Source organism: Cygnus olor, chromosome 27 (genome assembly GCF_009769625.2).
Source record: "Cygnus olor isolate bCygOlo1 chromosome 27, bCygOlo1.pri.v2, whole genome shotgun sequence".
In the NCBI taxonomy this organism is placed as follows: Eukaryota; Metazoa; Chordata; class Aves; order Anseriformes; family Anatidae; genus Cygnus; species Cygnus olor.
The window spans coordinates 626,088-646,685 of NC_049195.1; the positions used below are offsets into that span (position 1 = coordinate 626,088).

Here is a 20,598-nt window from a genome sequence, read left to right on the forward strand (position 1 = left end):
GAAGAAGGTTTGGAAAATGCTCTTACCCTTGATCGTTTTTCCATTATTCTTACCAGTTTGGTATGATGGGAGATCATCTGGCCATTGAATTACAGTGACTTAAGCAGGCACCCAATTTTCCTATCCTACAGGTCAGTCTGCTCTTGAATGTGTACTCAGTACGGCCTGGTGATCTTGACATTTGGGTGGAGTTTTTTTAATGTCTGGCTCTTACATCAAGAACATCTCAAACAGGATTAAGTCAGGACTGCCTGTTTGCTTATCTCAGAATAGGATGATATCGGGGAGACGTGGTAAAGGGAAGCTGGCATGCCTCAGAAAACCAAGAACATCTGTTTTGGGTTAAATCTAAGCAACAGGAAATAATGAACTTTTGGTTTTGATTGCTTTATTGAGGTGGCTTGTGCAGCATTTTTGATTGTTAATTGATATCAGAGAATTGTAAATGCCTTTTTTAAATGGGGGAAGTATCCCTTAGAATAGAAAGGATCTTCCAGAGGTAATGACTTCTGTTGTGGAAAAACCCTAAATATTGTGACAGTGTACGTGTCCAAATCTGCTCCAAATCGGAACACCGCTGCTGACCATCCACCAGCCAGATGTAGTCCCATTCACTACAGCCCTTTGGGCTCTGCCCTTCACTACCCAGTGTAGTATGGACCTGTTCAGCTCACACTTGGACAATTTCTCCAGAAGGATGCCATGAGGAATGGTACTGAAGGCCTTACTAAAATCCAGAAAGATACATCCAGCACCTTCCTGTCATCCACCAAGCAGCTGACCTTATCATAGGAGGAGATCAATTACTAAGGCAGGACTTTCCCTTGGGGAACCAATGTTGACTGTGTCTGATAACAGCTTTATTCTTTAACTGCCTTTCAATGTCCCCAGGAAAATCTTCTCCATAGCTTTTCCTGGGAGTGAGGTTAGACTAACAGGTCTGTAGTTCCCTGGGTCTTCTCTCATACTCTTTTTGTAGGTGGGTATAACGTTGGCCAGCTTCCAGTCAGCAGGGACCTCCCCAGACTCCCACGACCTTCAGTAAATTGCTGAGAGAGGTCCAGCTATAATGTCTGCTGACTCCTTCAGCACTCTGGGGTGAATCCCATCAGGTCCCCTGGACTTAGGAACATTTGTCTGATACAGCTGGTTCCTTACAAGTTTAGTGGCTACAGATGGAAAGTCACTGCTCCCCGAGTCATGATCTTCCAACTCAGAGGACTGGGCAGCCCAAGCTCTGTCATTAATATTAAAAACTGAGGCAAAAAACACCTCTGCCTGTTCCTCATCCTTACTTGTTAGGTGACCATCTTCCTTATCAGTCCAATGTTTTCCTTTGACCTCCTCCTGCTGTTGACATACTTAAAAAAGCCTTTTTTGTTGTCTGACACCACACTGGCCAATGTCAACTCAAGTTGAGCTTTGCTTTTTTTTGTTTTCTCACTACAAATGTGAACTGCAGCTTTCCAAATGGTTTTCTATTTAGAGTAAATTTGAATTCTGACATTACTTTCAAGTTTGTGCAAGAAGGGAAAGTAGTCACGAAGAAAAGAGAATGCTTGAAATTGCAAGAAAACATTGTGTTGTGAGCTCCGATGCTTTAAATTTTTTTTTCATTTTCACAATGCTCTGAGGTATATGGAGACAGATTTTGATCTAAAGTGAATTAAGTTTTTTACATAATTGTGACGTTGGCACCAAGGCACAAGCTACAACTCCAGGAAGTGAACTAGATGTCTCTTCCCCAGTAAGTGAGGGTGGGGAAGGTGCTACATTTAGATGTATGAGGAAGGAAAACTATGTCTGTTTTTTTTCTGAAAAATAAACAAAGTATGGCAATGGCCCTTGGGACGTGTACATGCCTGCAACAGGATGCATAGGCCAGGTACTGCAGAGAGAGAAGTTTTGTGCTAGTGGTGCTCACACATTCTCTGATTCTCTTCCAGTCAGATGGGACCATCCTGGCTATTGCTTTGTTGATCCTCTTCCTCCTGCTGGCGCTGGTTCTCCTCTGGTGGTTCTGGCCTCTTTGCTGCACAGTGGTAAGTCCTCTTCACCCTGCTCTGCCTTCAGCATTGTTGATAGCACCATACTGATAGAACTCACTACAAGAAGGACATCGAGGCCCTGGAACATGTCCAGAGAAGGGCTACGAAGCTGGTGAAGGGCCTGGAACACAAGTCCTGGGAGGAGCGGCTGAGGGCACTGGGATTGTTTAGTCTGGAGAAGAGGAGGCTCAGGGCAGACCTTATTGCTCTCTCCAACTACCTGAAAGGAAGGTGTGGGGAGCTGGGGGTCAGCCTCTTCTTGCAGATAACTAGTGATAGGACTAGAGGGAATGGCCTCAAGTTGCACCAGGAGGGGTTTAGTTCAGAAATGAAGAGACATTTCTTCTCAGAAAGAGCGGTCAGGCATTGGAACGGGTTGCCCAGGAGGGTGGTGGAGTCACCGTCCCTGGGGGTGTTCAAGGAAAGGTCGGACTTGCTGCTCCTGGAATCATTAAGGTTAGAAAAGACCTTCAGGGTAATCTGGTCCAACCATCACCCTACTACTAATGTCACTCACTAAACCATGTCCCTAAGCACCAGGTCCAACCTTTCCTTGAATACCCCCAGGGATGGTGATGCCACCACTTCCCTGGGCAACCCGTTCCAATGCCTCAGGGACATGGTTTAGTGCATGACACTGGTGATAGGGGGATGGTTGGACCAGATGATCATGCAGGTCTTTTCCAACCTTAATGATTCTATGTCATTTTTTTGTATGAATAGCTGCAAGAGAGCTATGTCTAGGATGGGGAAACCAGTTTGCTGACAGTCTACAATGAGTCCTAGACTCTGAAGGTGGAAGAGCCTTTCCTCTCCTTGTGATCTCTGCCACACTTTATCAAGTGTTTGTGTTGCTGTTACTTTCATGCAGTGTTTTCCCTCGTTTGTCTTTAGTTTTGCTTAAAGTAAACTGCGGGGCAGAAATCGTGGGCAAGAGGAGAAAACAGAAGAGAAGGAAGAGGTCGAGGGAAGCAAGGGGAAATCAGAGACTTGAGATAAGCTTTTTTCTCACACATGATCCTGCTGTTTGACTGCAAGGACCTGTCATACCTCTATACATCTCTGTTGGTCATGCCTTTGGGCTGCCTTTTCCAATGTAGATCAAGGCAAAGAATGACTATTGTGGGACATATAATCCAGTGAATCTCTGTGCTTGCTTTGGGTCTTGTTTATGAAGCAAATATAGAACAAGAATTAGGGATGTACAAATGTCAGCAGAATTGGAGACTGGTTTTGGTGTCAGGCTGCATATAATGTTTCAGATGCGTCTTTTAAAACTATCCAGACTGGCTCAAGTTTCTGGATCACTACCATTATTCCTGATTTTGAATCACTTATCCAGTTTTGTAAATTTACACCATGTTATACTGAATCCACAATCTGACGTTGTGAACTGTGGAGCAACAGACGCTGCAGGGTCTCTTCACATTTGAGGAGGAATCTTTGTGTGAGATATATTTCTCTGTCCAGAACAAGGATGGAAATCTTGCAGGAAAAATCTTAGTCTTTTTCTCTTTCTGGATAGATGAGCAAGGGGTAAATGCTTCTTTTCACAGTAGTTAGCACCTCTGTCCTGATTTGCAAACCAGAAGAGAAAAAAAATATTTACTTAAACTTTTCAGAACACTAAAATATCAGTTCTAAAAATGGTCAAAGGATTAGCAGTGTGATAGGTTGGTGAGAGATATTTGTCTAAACTAGATGGCATGTTCTCAGAGAAGTCAGGACAACTTCTTCACTGGCACATCTGTGTGGAAGTCAATGGAGATGCACCCTGTGCAGATGTTTGCACTGGGATTTGGTGGAGAAATAAGGTGATAGAGATGAGAGGCTGTAAGTGATGCTACCATTTAAAGGTTCTTTCACAGGAGAGCAATGAAGCTGATAGGAAGAAGGCATGAATAAAAGCAGAGTGGTGTGGAGTAGAGGGAGTACAGAACTAAGCATTGAGAGGGTAGTGCAGGACTGCTACAAGGGAACAACATGAAGATAACAGTCATTTAACAGTGTTGCTGTAAGTGTAAGAAATACAGTCCAGATAGGGAAGGCAAGTGCAACAGAGGTGAGGGAGTCTCTTATTCACATGAAACTTCATAAGCTTTTCCAGATATTTTCCAGATTTAAATTCTGTACTTAAAAAAGTTGTTGTAGATAAAAGTGTTTCCTCACCCTTTTTCCTCCTTTACCTCCCACATTCCCTCTTAGCAAGGTCTCCAAGTGGGGACTGTCTCAGTGATATTTTCCAAATGTAAGTCAAACACATCCCTTTGCTTGCTGGAAACAGTTTAATTCAAGAGCCTGTAAGTGATCTTTTCGTCTCTCCAGGATGGCAATCCAGTATGCTTGGCAGTAGACCAGCAGCTAAGATACCTCACTGTGAATTGCTTACCCATAGAATCTGTAAAATTAAAGACAAATCCACAGAGGATCGCCCAGCCTACTTGGTTTAGGGTGGGGAGAAAGAGAGCAGAGCAACACTGCTTATTTACTAGTTTGGTAATGGCACATCAAGGAATGTAGCATTGTCAGAAGCACGGAGTGAATTAAGGCCAGAAGAACTGCTTGCACAACAGACAAGAGAGGCAGGCAAGCAATACCCTCTAATAATCAAACCACAGACCCAGAGACACTGCTGTGGATTCAAGCCCAGGGACATCTCAAAGATAATTGCGGGGGGGGGGGGGGACAAAAACCTTTTTCCTTAAAAAGAATAAATTTGAGTGACAAGCACATTTCTAAACCCTGAAATTCCTCTTGGCATGCTTTTTAATTAAATAGGAATCATTATTGTCCAGCAGTTCTTCAGGAAAATCACCACGCCAGCTTCATCCCTGGAGTAAATGCACTGAAATCAACATACTTACTCTGGAGATTTATCTGGAACCCAGTATATCCTTGGCATGCACCCATAAAGAAATGCTGTTTCCAAATGTATCCAAGTTTATTGGTCTCAGAAGTATTCTGGGATGAAGTCTGGAATTTACCACTCAGTTTACAGTATATGCAATTGTTGCTTAGTGGATCAGAACAATAATTAGACCTTTGCTGTGCCTGATACCCAGCATAGGCAAAATTTCTCTTGACATCCATGGAGAGATGTGAAAGCATGAAGGCCAGGTGCTAACCTTTGAAGAGGTTTCAAGGAAATTTATTCAACTACAGGAAACAAAGAAAGATATTCTGCTAAGCTTACATCTCCAGCACTGTACACAGCAGAAGATGGCAAATGCAAAGATATTGATGGCACTTTTCCTGAGAAGAGTGCATCTGCAAAACAGCAGATGCCAGATCCTGGTCTTGTTGATGTTTTGGGGCATTTGATTTTCAGTAGCTGTTGTTCTCCCCTTCCTCCCTTTTTCTTAACACTCCGGAGAATTCAGAGTGCTCATAGCAGAAATGTATGTGCAATAGGCTACTTCGGTGCCCATGGGTGAAATTCAGTTCCAGCCAGGAGACCAACACAAGGCTTAGTTTTAATATAGATGTAAACCAAATAACTATTAACATTTGTAAGACAAATAGATAGCAAGCCTCCAAAATAGTCTTAAGGAGGCTTTTGCAGCCACATTATTAGATCGGTTTGGAAATTGAATTGGTTAAATGTTTTGGATGTGTAGTGAAGACATAATTAATACAATAGTTGGAAGGCCTGTCCATGCTGGGACAGCCTCCCTCTGCCAATATGCAGCACCATGCAGCTCAGGCACCTCCCACGGATGCTGGAATCAGCAGGATAGGTGAGTGGTATTGGCTGTGCTTTGCACCTGAGCAGGATCTGCAGGACAAATGACTCCCTAGCACAGCTGAATTGGGGCTGCAGTCAGCCTGCCCTAAGCCTGGGGCAGTCCAGGGAACTAAACACAGAGGATAGGAGTGGAAATATCTCCCTGGTGCAGCTGAGGCTCTGATTCAAAGCATTTCCCCACATGCTCGTACATCACATCTCCTTACAGTTTTATGAGGTAAACATGAGCCTTTGTCTCCCTTATGCATCCTTACAGTGTGGCCTCAGGGGAAACATGAGAAGCTGATCTGTAGCAACAGCCCACTCAGAATATATCCACCATCTTACTCATTTTTGTACTGCAGCTTCTCTAAATGTAGGGGTGTGGCTGGCGTATAAACGAGGTGTCGGTATTTAAGCATCTAACGCTAACCTTAGCTTTAAAGCTGCTTTCTGGAAGGAAGCATGGAAGAACTCAGCAATTTGTTTGGCTCTCAGTCTGTAGTGCAGCTGACCAAAAGTTTTGGAAACAGAAAGCTGGATGGAGAAAATACAGAAAATATATATTAAAAACACATGAAAATTATGGCTAAACTGGAGGAAGGGGAGGGAAGGGGAATGTATAGATGCTACAGTAACCCTGGAGAGTCATAAAATTCCATGGTGAACACTGGCTTGGTGGAGATTGTAAGGGTCCATGTATTCTGATTCCCACACGCTCCCATGTACGTACAAAGCACTGTTTTTCTGTAGTTAAGATGATTTGGGAGAAGGGAATGCAGGATCATGAATTGAAACATTAGTGAGACAAACCAAGAGAGAAAGACACAAATATGGAGGGAAGAATTGCTTGTAGACCCCACAGTCCCTACCTTCAGTTCAGACCTGAACTATTGAGTCAAGCACTCAAGCCAAGCACTTGCCTAGCATAGCATGGTAGAGTTTCACCAGAGTTATTGGAGCTTAACCTGATGTGCAGCATCCAAGCTCTGAGTCCATGCTTGTTGCCGAAAATGAGTGTCTTCATTTATTGTGCGGTCAATATAAAACAATTGGCAGTAGCACTGTTATCGTAGCAGAAATAACAGAATCTGACTTCGCAATTGCTGTGCACAAAAGCACAGCAGGAGGATAAAGACAGTGTTCTCAATAAATGTCCAGAGACCCACGAAAGTTCACTGCCCACTCGGCTGCCTGTCAGTCAGATCAGGATGGGTTAGACATGGATATAATGCTCTGTAACTGGCTGTCTTCAAACATGCTAGCATGTATCCTGAAAATAGCATAGCAGGGTAATTTTGCCTGGGCTAATACCATCAGTTCCACAGCTGGGTCAGGCAACTCATGTAGAGGGGGGCCAACAGAACAGTATGTTTGCCAGGCACTGAATTAGGCTCCTTTGTTGTGCTGCTATGATGTGTCATTACCAAAGATGTTAAAGCCAAATTCTCTGAAGTGTCCATCAATTCTGGGGTGTCCAAACTGAAAGATCTTCCAGGATTTGACTTTTTGGAAATTTTTAAGCATCACCTTCTGAAAGCTATTTGCCTTTAGATGATATGCATAGACTTCAGATTCCCGAACCATTTCCTCGCTAATGTATTTCTTTAAGGCCAGAACCGAAAGCCAATTATATTAATCTTATATTAATCTTGACTGGCTTCAGCACCTTTTATTCCAGACCATGACAGATACTCAACGTAAAGGATACACTGTTGTTCTTTGCCCCAGTCCTGAATGGAAAGCAACTAACACAGTAAAAACTTGTTTCTTCCTTTGTTTTTTCCCTGGACTCCTTGCACTTCTTCCAAAGAAAATTGGCTAAACCCAGCTAAGGAAAAAATAGGTCTTTAGGACCACATCCTACTCAACCAGAAAATTCCCTAGCAATCAATGAGTGAGAACAAGGGCTTCTGAATATAGCTGAAAGTAGCTATGATGTTTTTCTTTTCTTTATTTCAGAAAATGAAATTTATTTAGCTAGTCTTCCAAAGAAAGTGGGTCAGACACTTGGAGCAAAACCTACTGATTCTGGCCTTGTTTTTCTGTGCAAGTGAAATGGCCTAGGAAAAGGAATGATCTTTGCAGATGCTACATTTTCTCATGCATTCCCTGGGGAATTGCATGTCAACCCCATTCAGCTGCAAACTGTATCAGAGTTATTTAAATAAAGGTTGTGTTGTTTTTTTTTCCCCCTCCATGATGTCATGTCTCCCATGCATGGGAGTGCATGGATGATTTTGACATGTGCTAATATCTGTTTTGAATGTAGTTTGTGCATGTCACTTGAAGTCTTAGGTGTGAAACAGTCTTGTCTCTCCTAATTTTAATGAGGTAAAATTGAGATTGATGGATCTGCTTCCAGGCTGATGAGAGAATAACTTAAAAGTATGTTAGCTTTCCAACTGGACTTCATCTACCCAATGGAAGAAGAATGTATTATATTGCAGATGAAGAAATACAGACAGGCTTCCTGCTTGTATTAGAAATCTTGAACTGTAGACAACATCTCCAAGGATGGTTACTTAGAACACATGGCAGATATGAAACAAATGAAAAGGAAATGTTCCTTTATCCAATTTATAACTAAGCTGTGAAACTGTCATAGGACCTAGAGGAGGTCAAAACTATATGTATGTGGAAAAAAAAAAAAAAAAAGATGGGTCAGATAGGTCATAGTTAATGCTATTTAAAACAAAACAAAACAACCCCCCCCGCCACTTTTTATGATAGCTAAAATGCATATTCCAAGAAGAACGAATACCTATTTTCAAGAAGAATGAATGCAAATAAGAACAAAATCTGCTCAGTTAACTGCATTCTCCCTTCCAAGTTTTAGTCCTAATTAAAGGCAAAACCCTTTATTTGTTATTTTGCATTATTTTCTCATGTAGCTCTCATTTTAAATGATGTTCTGTTTCATCTTAAAGCAGATACACTTCACTGAAAAGGAACACATTGCCCCTATTTATCAGATAATACTCTAGGGAGAGTTACTGAGTTTGTGTTTGCTGGACACTGCAAACTGGTGGAGTGTTCTACTCTCTGAAGATGGAAAACATCCTGGACACATTCCTGGAATTTGCAAAATTTGGATTCAACATGTGCGTCTTTGCTAATGCCTGAATGGCTACAGAAATTTCAGGGCAGCAGCAAACCCATCCTCTCTAATGCTTTAAACTTCCAGGAGGGTGGCTAATAGGATTTTTCTGCTTTTACACTGGGTTATTCATTGGGAGCAGCTGCTTCTCTATGCATTTGTGATGTCGAGGTGTGTGTGGTGTGCCAGCTAATAGAGACCCGTGTCAGTCACATGCATGTTGAGATCTGTGATAGAAAGGCAAAGAATCACTCTAATGTCCTGAATTTTCACAGTTAAGTATGTAGAAGTGCTGACAGCTACTCTTGAAGTTCCTTCCTCTGCTAAGAAAAACTAATGGCCACCTGTCTGTCCCACAGACCTTGACTACTTACAAACATAAGACCATATTGTAAGGTTCTTATAACATGGCAATGATGTAGAAACCCTTAGGTATTCCTCACCTAGCAAGCAAATATGGTTGCTGAACCATATTTTCCTTCTTTCAAACGCAGGGACAGGAGATACAGTCACAGCAGCAATCTCAGAAATGGCTTGGGGTTATCAAAACAATTGCAGCACACATGAACAAACACTTCAGCTTTGCCAAGCTAAACTAGCCTAAGCATTTTGCTTGGCCAAGCATGCTCCCAGCTGATTGCATTCAGCAGGTCCATGTGTGTCATCTGGTGCGGCAGAGAGAAGGCAAGAGGTGCAGCCCGGAACAAAACGTGGCAGACTCAAGGCTTGTAAGCCAGTATGGGCTGTGCCCGCTTTGGGTTCCCTGTAACAGCATTTTCTTCCTTGTACTTGAGTAATCAGTTCTATTGTACAAAATGAGCAGGTGTAAGGCACTGCCTTTTTGCTCTGGGATCTTGTTATTCCCATTTGACATTTGATTTGCTCATGTGTGTGGTGGTACAAAGCTCCCATTTGCCTCACTGCCTCCATTATCCCAGAATGAGGGGCTTGTGCACAAACAGCTGTAACAGTAAAAATCCAAAAGGGAGAAAGAAAAGATTTGTGCTGTTTATACACCAAAAGCCCTTCCAGATCTGGATAGTAAGACAGAAAATATATTTTATATAAGGCAAAATTCTAAAGTTCATACAAGCTCAAAGGCTTCTCTGGCTAAAGGCAGAGACTAAATTCTCCCCATCTCTGGATTTGTCCAAACTAACCAATCTATGTGACCAATTTACGTGGTGTTCAGTTGCTCTTAAAAGTGCCCAGCACTTAGTAATGCAAAGAATCACTCTTTTTTTTTCTCTTGGTCAGTAGTATAAAAAAAAAAAAAGATGTGTTCATAGAAATCAGAGTTAATTTATTTGAGTGTGGATGTTGTGAGAGAGAATGCAAATATATGAAAAACACAGCTCTCTCTTCATTTCCAAGTCTGTAATCTCCAGATTTTCCAGTGATATTGTCTGAGAAGTTGTGTTTAAATGCTTAGCTTGACCAAATATGTTGGATGGATTATACTGATGTTTCATGCTAATGCAAATCAGAGAAATTCCATTGAAACCCATGACGTTCCACCAGAATAACATTAGAGAAGGTAATAAAGCAAGTTGTAGTAGCTATATTTTGGATCAGATATCTGAAATTTCTCAGCATCCAATGCATTTGGATTAAGGGTTTTGGTTCAAAGGGAGGTCTGCTAAAGAGTGTCATTCTTCACAGCAAGCAGTAACCCAAATGTATCTGAAAATGTGTCTAGAAAAGCCTTCTGTGTATTTTGGTGCTTTGTATGTGCTGTGTCAGTAATTGTGTTGTGAGATGTACAAGGAACTATGTTGTATCCATCTTCTTAAAACAAGGAACACTTTGAATAAACCATGCTGGTACCCATGATTTCTTTTCCACAGAGCAGTACTGTTTGATGCAGATCATTTTTCATCTACTTTTCCTCTTTTGCTTTCCATCAGGGAAATAGCTGGAATCCCTCAGAGCTGAAAGCACAAGCTAGGAATTTCAAGGTAGGCAGAGAGAAGGGTGCTCTATCAGACACTCAAGAGCTCTGCCAGTCAGCCCGAGCTCCTCTGGGACATCATCTTTCTCCCTAATGTGCTCAGTGGCTTTACAGTCACAGCCTGACCCATGGTTCTGCTGCACCAGAGTGAGCGATCATTATGAGCAGGACAGTGGGTGTACCTAACCCACTCCTCAAATGTCATTCTATGCTTCTACATGTGCTTTGTGCTTCTGTGCACATAAACAAAGATTCAGTGTTGATACTCAAGCACACAGTGTCTTCAGCAGAGCTTTCCTGAGAGCACTGTAGGCCACCAAAAATGCCCGGCTGCCCGGGAATGGGATATGTGGACTGAGATATGTAAAAAGGACTGATCCAGCCCCAATCTCCTCCCTAGCCAAAGGCACATGCTCTTCATTAATGGACATATTGCATGACTTGGGATTTGCTGAAGAAAATAAAAACATTGAGCTCATCAGAAAAGGAAAAACATGAGTGAGAAGAATTTTTGTAAATGTTTATATCTTCAGGGCCTTTAATGTAATTGTCATTTTCCCTTTCTGTGTTTAAACAGCCAAGCTGTTATTGTTTGGGACTGTAATTTATTTTCAAAGGGTAATTTTTGAGTCTCTACATCTGCACCCCATTCCTAGGCAACACCTACACCTACTATCCAGTCCTGAGAGGAGCTCAGGACACTCAGCTCAATCTCCACAGGTGCTCAGCACCCCAGAATCTGACTCATTGTCTGGTGTGTAAAGAAAGCTGTTTCATCCAAATGGATTTAAAACTACTGGAGAAAATTTCATCCCTGGGGCAGCTGAATCGACAAGATTGGCTGGATTCAATCTGTTGATTGCAATGGCAGTGCATTGGGGTGCGTCTCGTTTAAGGGAGAGATATTTGACATGCCTGTATGCAACTGCTTTCCCTTTGGAAGGCTCTCTGTTGCCCTTGGAGTGGAGGGTTGTGATAATAGCCAACTGCCTGCTGAGCCCTAGATGCAAACTTTTTGCATGAAATAATAACCTCACGCCCACATAAACTTCAGCTGTTTCTATGGAGAATATCCTGGACCAGTCTAAAACCTCACCCTTATTGCTTTATTAGTTAGAAATCCTGGGAGAGCCTGAAGTGTGTGTGTGTGTGTCTGTGTCTGTGTATAAATATATATATATATATGCATATTTTAAAGAAAAGCATATGAGAGTGGAAAATATAACACTAACAATGTGAAAAGCGTTTTCTGTGAGAGCTTGGGGTGGCACAGAACTCTGGAATGAAGTATTGGTCTGGGAGACAGAAGCTGGAGGTTTATTACTCTTCTGCAATGTCTCCAGGGTGTTTCACTTCACCATGGTTTCTCATTCCAGTCTTTGTCTGTTCAGAAGGTAAATTACTTGAGGCAGGACCTGTATGTGTGTGCAGTGGCCAGTAAAAGATGCTGGTTCTGCATCCACAGTTGTTCAGGTAAACCTGTGATTGTTACCAGTGTTGCCTAGAGCCAGCACTGTGACCCCTACTGGGATTATGAAGCTGGAATATCAAGGATATGTTACTTTGAATATTCTGTCACCTCACATGGAGCAGGGATCACATAATGAGCAACATGAGTCTGGAGATGTAATTGGGAACTGCCTGTATGGGAGGGCTTTGGGATGCCTCCTGCTTCCCCTCTCACTTGCAGTGACTATGACACTGGTAGCACACACAGCCACCCTGTAGTAATGCAACACTGGAACTAAGTTTAGAAATGTTCACAGCAGCATCTTTTTTGTTTATTTGTTTATTGTTTTTTTTCTTTGTTTGTGTTTGTGACTTTTGTATCGTGCTGAACAACAAAGTATGGATTTACCATTCTGTTTCTCTTTCATCCTTCTAGATCATCAAAGAGCCCCCCCCACCTCCTGCAGAAGACAGTGAGGTAAGTAACACCAACAACCTGATTTCATCAATGTTTAGGACAAGATTTTGTTCAGCTTCCTCACAAGAGGTCATGATTCTGCTGCATGGCAGAGTATGGACCTTGGCAGGAAGTTAAACCTTTGGGAACAGGTAGGGAAGGAGGACAGAGGCAGATGGTTCTTTCACTTGGTCAGAACAGCACTGCAGAGTTAGGCTCTGATTCACAAAAAGGACAACTCTTAAGCATATGTTTAGCTTTGAAGTTAATGGAGCCTAAACATGTGCTTAACTACCTCCTTGGAATAGCACAATAATGATTTTGGTGTTTCAGCATATATAACCAGTCTTGGCAGCTGAGCACTAACTCACAATGCTTATCCCTTACACTTTAATTGCTGTGAGCAAAAACAGCCCATAAACTTTGCAATTGTGTCTGAAGAGGATGGACCAGGTTCTGAACAGATGTAAAACGCAGTATAACCATCCTGACACCAGAAGAGTGGCACCAACAGGGGAAGTTTTAACGGAGGGAAACAGTAAAGTAACATTAAAACTTTCATGTTAATTCTGTTTATTTTTTTCTAGACGAATCCAGCAACAAATGGTTTCAAGTTATGTCACCATTACTTAATCAGTAGACTCCCCGGAAATCTGCCCAGTTTTTCATCTGCCCCTTTCTGTATCCTCCTGTTTTCAGCACACACTTGATCTCTTTTCTTACTTCCACTCTTTTGCACATGGGATTTCATTGAAAAGTCAGTCAGCTGTGTCCAGGGCTTATTGATGTCAATGGAAGTTTTTCCATTGACTTCACTAGGGTTTGAATCTGTTCCTCTTAACTATGCAAGTAAAAGAAGACTTAGATCCATGCTCAGAGTGATTTTGTTGGCTATTTCCTCTTGCTTTTTGCCTCTGGAGACAAAGTCATTGCCTGCTTCAGCTTGCAAGTGAGAAAGCTTGCTGAAATGATCTCTGCTCCCTGTGAAGTCAGGCCCAATGAGTGTGCTCTGTGCCAAGGCAGAAACCCTTAAAGCTCAGTCCTCTGCAGCACTACCAAGGCAGAGTCCAACCTAGCTTCTGTCTGTATTGAGCACAGCAAAGAAGTTGAGGGCAGCTGGAGCCAAGGCTGATACTAAAACCTGCATCTTGATGGCACTTGTCCCCTTCAAAACAGGCCTCAAGTAAAAATGCACATCTGAGCATTCTGGACCCAATGGAGATTTGCATTTGGGTTCAATACTGAAGGCATTTGCTGCTGAAGGCACCCATCTCTCAGAATAGCATCAACCCATGTATTTATATGCAAGCATCTGGCCTACTTTCAAAAGTAGCCATTTCTGTTTGGGCTGTACATATATGCACCAGCTTTGTTAGCTTTCATCCTCTGAATGAAAAGGAAAATATTAGCCTAAAATTGAACATGTTCTGTTCGGCATCACACATGCCTCCAAGCCAAGGGATTCAATTGCTGAAGTTAATTAAAGTGCATCATTCTGGAATGCTGGTTCACTGGCCAAGGACTGGAAGGGGAAATTAAATCTCTGTGCTAAGGGGAAAGGCGTGCTTCACTTACAAGGAAGCCTTTTCTCAAATCATTAAGTGCTGCAAAAGCAGACCAGTTGCTACACAATAAACCATCTGTGGCACACAAGTTGTATTTGCTTCAGGTTAGTTTTGGTTAAACCAGTGTAAAGATATCTCTGGAAGTGTTATATTTTCTCTCATCCCTGATTCTGACAGAGAGGAAGAGTCCACACAGCTTTTTGGATAGAACAGTCTTCAGTTCATCAGTCTGTTTGATAGCTTTCCTCTAGCAATGTGTTTGCCAATGGCTTTTTATTTTAAAGTAACCTGATCTCCTACTGAGAAGAATGTGGGCAAATTCTTTTTTGCATAGAAGCAGAAAAATTACATTAATCTTATACCTGTAGGTTACCTGCAGGTTACCTGCTTCCCCATTAATACAAGAGAAGGTCTATACAATATCCTAGCTATTGTTCTTATTGTTTTGGGACCCTGGGATACGGAGATTTGGCTACCACAACCTGCTAGAGTTACGGGGACTAGCCTATTGCAGACGTATAATTTCACATGCACTTTCCCCAAAGCTCAATGCTCAGTTATCCTAAAGCTACCTTGTACAATTAGTAAACAAAGTAAAATACACTTTTACTATTTTAGAAACTGTAAAGCACAAGTGCAGCGCTCAAAAATTAGTAAAGCTTGAATCTGTGACCTGTACTTTGCATTTTTTTCCCTGACAGAAGAGGCTCTTGCTGGTGGAAAAACTATTTCATTGGTCCCATTTACTATTATAGAGTCTGGTCCATGGAACAAGAATGGCAGTAATGTGATGCTTTCACAGAAGATTGGATACTCCAGATTTCCTACTCTGCTAAAAACAAATGGAAGATGGTGTTGATTTTCTGCATTCATGTTTTTCTTACATGTTGTAGGTTGCCCTCTCCCTTGCAGAAAACCTAGTAACTGCTCATCTCCAGCATGAAAGAGTGCAAATCCCTTAAGCAGCAGCATTACAATTACAGTAAAATTACTTTCTTCTCCTAAAAATCTTAGCAAAAATAAGATGAGGAATTCTTGCATCAGCAGCTTTGGGAGCCGAGGCCCATATGTCTTTGCACTGCAAGGATAATGCATTATACTTTAACAATACAGGGAAACAGGGCAACTAGCATTACTGTCAGAAACCCACCAAAGGTTTTATTGAACTCTACTTTAAAGGCCTTTTGAGACATATTGGAGACTTGCTCACTGTTAGTGAAGGAAATCATTATTGGCTAAAAACTTCCAATTAATTCATTCAGAAATTGCAAACGTTGTCAACTTACCACTGTGCTCCTCAGACAACAGAGGATACTGGAGAAGGTTAAGCCCAGATGAAGGACAGATGGTTTTACTTACAGCCAGGAAAGATTGAGTTAATGGCAATCGGAAGAAGTGAATGTCTCAAGGACTCAGTGAGCACCTTTCTGACCTGTGATTGACTCATTGCTAGCGGATCAAAACCACATTCTTCTACCTCCAGTAGATAGGAAGACTCTTTCTAGCCCTGCTGGAGGAAGACATGTCTGCTTTTGTTCAGGTGCCCATCACCTTCAGGCTGGGCTTATTGGAACAACTCTTAGTCAACTCAGACCATAAGCCTATCAAGAGGCTGAAGCTGGTTCTCAGTATAGCAACCCATTTTCTACACCAAAAAAATAATAAAATAAAATAAAAAGACTCCCTGCAGGGATCTGCAGCTTCCAACAATTTCCTGTTCACTACCTGACCCATGCCAGGGGTCTGCTGCTAGTCTGTCCCACAGAAGGATAAACAGGAGCACTCCAGGAGGCACATGCTCTTTTCATTGCTTCCCTGCGCTGTAAACTGAGACCAGGCAATGTTAACATACACTGCTGTATATTCATTTTCTGTTATGGCAGTGCTTTCTCCTACAAAATGGATTCAGGGACACAAAGTGTCCTAAAACCTGGCAAAACCAGGCAGGAGACATACCAGATGACCCAAGCATGCCCTTTCCTCATCAGTCAGACCCATTTTTCCATGTTGCTCTGTTACCCAAGCTTCACAGTCACTCCTAACGTGGCACCAGGGCCAAGCCACCAACCAGCCTGTAATTGGATAATCTTTATGTCTGTTGTCATCTTACCCACATACACTAAAGCTAACACGCACAAGAAAGTCCTGAAGAGAAAAGCACCATTCACCAGCACAGTCATGAGACATTGACAGTAATTATTGCTGTCATGGGAGGCCTGCATGAAAAGGAGAAATTTAACTCACTGCATGGCATCTATTGTTAAGCTAGCAGATGAAAACTTCTGTTCACCTTGAACCAGTTTGATCTGTGGAGACAACTTCTGAACATTCATGAAGCCAAAGAATGTCTAAGAGGAATTCATCTTCTTGGGGAGCCACTTGTACCCTCACTTATTAGTGTTTATTAAACTCTTCCAAATTATTTTGCTTTCTCTTCCTGAAAAGCCTTGCTGGGAAGATAGCAAAATAAGCTTCAGAGAAAAGCTCTGATGCAATTTTTTTTGTAGACACCAAGGCAGGAAATGTATTCTGTTATTCCTGAAATAAAGCCAGGTCACAGTGGTATGCCAGCTCTTTTCCTTCCCCTTTACTCTCTTTTTACAATGTGTTTTGGAAATCTGGGAGGAGGAGAAAAGGAATCTTTCAAGATACAATCATTTAAAAGAAAAAGATTTGGAATGTTATTGGGAGCAAATGAGATGTAGGTATTACTCCATGAAGGTGTGGACTTTTATAACCAAATTTAATGCAAAATATCTAGGCAGATCCAGCACAGCACACTCAATTAGTGTGGAGGTGGTGAACAGTTGGGTTTATTCCCCCATCACTGGCAATAGTCCCCTATTGCCAGCACTACATGCAAAAGACTCTGTGGAGCGGCAATCTCTATTGTAAAATCATAGTTCAGACATGAGCATCTCTAGCACTACAGTCCTTACAAAATGCAACCTGGGAATTGGAGATATAAGTCTGGGTACATGAGGTGTTCTGTTCTGTAGAAGGATTTCCTGTGTGACCCTGTGCACGCTATTTCTTTGTGTAGCTCATTGTCTGAGCCATGTAGTGGGAATACCTCAACATTCCTTCTCCTTTATCTTCATCAAAACAGGCATTCTGTCTTCACTGTGCACATGCAGCACTCTGCACTCAGAAGATATAACTTAGGCAGGATCTTTAAGAATCTGTACCATAGATAAACTAAGAATTCCATTCTCACTAAGCCTGACAAGGGCTGGTTTTCTAAGCATTTTTGTCTCAAGGATAAATTTATATGTGTTTTTTGCTGATGCCTAATGAGAGTTGAGCTCTTTCTTCAGCCTGCTCCTTAGCAGAACACCAGTGGAACATCTTCTCTTAGATATTCTTGTGACCTATGAGTGCTTTCTGACAATAGTTTGCAGGCTTGGGCTGGTGAGAGGTGCAAATATGAGAAACACCAATGCCACGTTCTTGCAAAACATGTCAAAGATTATTAAGATAAGGCAGGGTTTATACAGTTGTGATTTAGATGCCTGGCCGAGTATAACGTGACAAGCAAAACCTGCCAAAGTAGGGAGGAAATGTTTCTTGAGAACCAAGTAAATTATCCTCAAAGTGTAACAATGCCTTTGCATTTGAGAGGTGGCCATGCGATTTGGAAATGAGTCTGGTGTTAAGGGAATGGGTTGCAGTAAGGAACTGTGAGGCTGGAGGACAACGTATTTCACCTCCAGGTTTCCTCAGCTGTAAAGTTAGGTGATAAAATCTCTTAAAGGAATTATTATCCCATGTCTTACAGTGCTTTTTTTGCAGGCAAAGCACTCTATAAATGCTAAATTCTGACAAGATTCAGGCATTGCAGAGACAACTGTGAAAATAATTATAAGGGCGGGGAGAAGGGTAAATTGTCCAAACTTTTAAAAATCTGGCCAAATTTAGTTTGAATTCTTACCCTTAGTGGTTCAGACGTCCCTAGTGGAGCCTGAATTATCCTTGTGTTACCCACAGATGAGGTTGCCTCAGGTCAGGGTCAAAGTATACAGAGCCCGGCATGGACTCTGAGATAAACACATCTTTGTTTTCTGAAATCCAGCAGTTATGAATCTGGATCTTTGACTGTGAAATGTAGCTCTGTCCTGCTTCTTCTTCTTCTTTTTTTTTTTTTTTTTTTTTTTTAAAAAAAAAAAGAAAAAGAAACTCTAGCTCCATCTAAAGCAGATTTTGGGGATGGAAAGATGCCAAGTTCTGTACAGTCAATTTCCAGCATCCTTAAATGCACTTAGATTTTCCGGGGCTGTTTTTTGTGCTGCTGCTGGGTCAGAGCTGAAGTTCCTTATGCAGTTCTTCCTCAGGCAAAAACCCTACTGTAGCTAAGTGTAGAAAACTATGGGCAAAACTGAGTCAGGATGTGAGAATTCTGCCCCATTTTATTGGCTCAGTTCTTCTGAATGGGGCAGCTAGGATGCTGGGGATGGGGATGGTATGCCTCTTCCTTCTCATTTTCCTGCTTTTCTGCCACCCTGATGCCCAAGTTTCCAGTTGCTTTAGTTGAGCTACTCACATACATTGTGAACACATTTGTCAAGTGAGTAGGACATCACTGGTGTTTTTTGTTTTTATTTTTCTGCTTGTATTGCAAAACCTCCTATGCCCTTCAAAACATGTAAACAGACTCATCCGGAAGAAAGCTTGTGACTCCTTTGTTTTTCAAGTGTTCGCTCTTGTCTTTTTGTGCGTGTGGTGCTTCTGTTGTTGTTCTGGCAGAAACACTCCTATCTTAGATTGAAGTGACTTGCAGGGCTTTCAAGGGCTTGTGGGGAAGATTTCCTAAACCTTGGTATTTCCTGTTGTGAGAAGTCCAGTCTGTGCTAAGCTGAAGACATAGAAAGAGAGAATTGCTGAAGGAAAATATTTAGATGGCTTTGATTCCATTTTTTGAAAAAAAGTCCTCATGGAAAACTTCATGCAGAGATATTAAGTTCTTAGGTTGCAGCGAAGAGCCTCAGCAGCTCTAACCAGAGAGAGACAGAGAGGTTAGCTACAAAGGAGAGGGACCTTATATTTATGACTCAATTGTTCACTCTTCCTTTAGATCAGGACAATTTTTGCAGCTGAATTTATGTTTTGTTTTGTTTTTAAATAAAAATTCTTTTGTTTGACATGAAAAGCATAGTTTGTCTTGGATTTTTTTCTCCCAGTTTTTTAATTTTCTACTGGGGAGTTCAATTTCAAAGTATTTTTGGCTTTTTCAGTTTTGGAAAGCTCCTAAGCTCTGGAGTTTCGCCAAATCCCTGTGAAGAATTAAAGAAAGAAAAAAATAAAAAAGAGGGACCATTTTTCATTTCTCTCCACATTTTTCACAGGAAATACTTCACGTTTTTGATGAACTCTGCTTTTTGCTTTGCCAATTCACAGCCTGAATTGTAGAAATTAAAGCGAAAGGCACTATGTAGGTCAGAGCGTATGCGCAGTTGTTATAGTGCACCATTTTTTACATAGAATATACTCACTAGAACTTTAGCTAGATTGATTTTAAAAACACACAGGAAGATTTTCTTGGTTTGTTAATTGGGCCATATCTGAATGCCATCACGAAGGCCAGAGTCCTAAACACGTCTAAGTTTGTGTTTGGTGATGTCCCTGGGTTTCTGCCTGCTACAGCAGGGGTAGAACACATTCCATTTTGTACAGAATTTAGGTCTCATTTTTCACACAAGGTCTGACTTTCTGCTGGCATAAGGCCATGAAATCACTGAAGCCACATGGATTTCCATGGGTAGCCTTGCCAGCAGAGGCAGAAGTTCATTACAAGAACTAATTCCATTCTTGTAACTTTTCCATTAGTCTTTTCCATCCTATTACACTTGGCCCACTCGTCTAAAAAACACAATCATCTCCCTTTTGGACAGTCACACTGGGGTTGTTCCCAAATGTACTCCTAATTCACCCACACTCAGGATCAAATTTGACTTGCTTGCTTTCTTGCCCTCCTTCACTCCCCCTTCTGTCAAATCTGAACTAAAATACAATGATTTATCTGTGTACTAGAGGATTATGTCGGCAAGGGGAGCCATGAGTCAGCAAACACTCCTCACAGCAATGGCTGGCCCCTATCTAACCACAGGCACAGGGAAGAGGATGGCAAAGGGGTAAGTCCCTGCTGCCATCACTCATGGCTAGGATATCAACCAGACTTGCAGCCAAAAGCCCCCAACTCTTGACTATCCTGAATATTATTTTGGCAACGTCCTCAATGATTTTGCAACTTGGAAATAATTTACTTCCCTGAATTTAAAGATGATGAAAATCCCTTTAAATAAAAATA

At 41.8% G+C, this 20,598-nt stretch overlaps 1 protein-coding gene across 3 annotated transcripts in view; it reads left to right on the forward strand.

The window, feature by feature from the left end:
• Positions 1-20,598, forward strand: part of ANTXR1 (ANTXR cell adhesion molecule 1) — a 117,332-nt gene that overhangs the window by 63,426 nt on the left and 33,308 nt on the right. Inside the window, exons 13-15 of one of the 3 annotated variants that reach the window (XM_040538252.1) lie at positions 1,947-2,042; positions 12,709-12,750; positions 14,996-19,436. In XM_040538252.1, the coding sequence (XP_040394186.1) occupies positions 1,947-2,042; positions 12,709-12,750; positions 14,996-15,049 (192 nt within the window). In that variant the 3' untranslated portion in view covers positions 15,050-19,436. Of the gene's footprint in view, positions 1-1,946; positions 2,043-8,702; positions 10,685-12,708; positions 12,751-14,995; positions 19,437-20,598 lie in introns of those variants that run through there. The other 2 variants (XM_040538251.1, XM_040538253.1) reach the window with 2 other exon arrangements.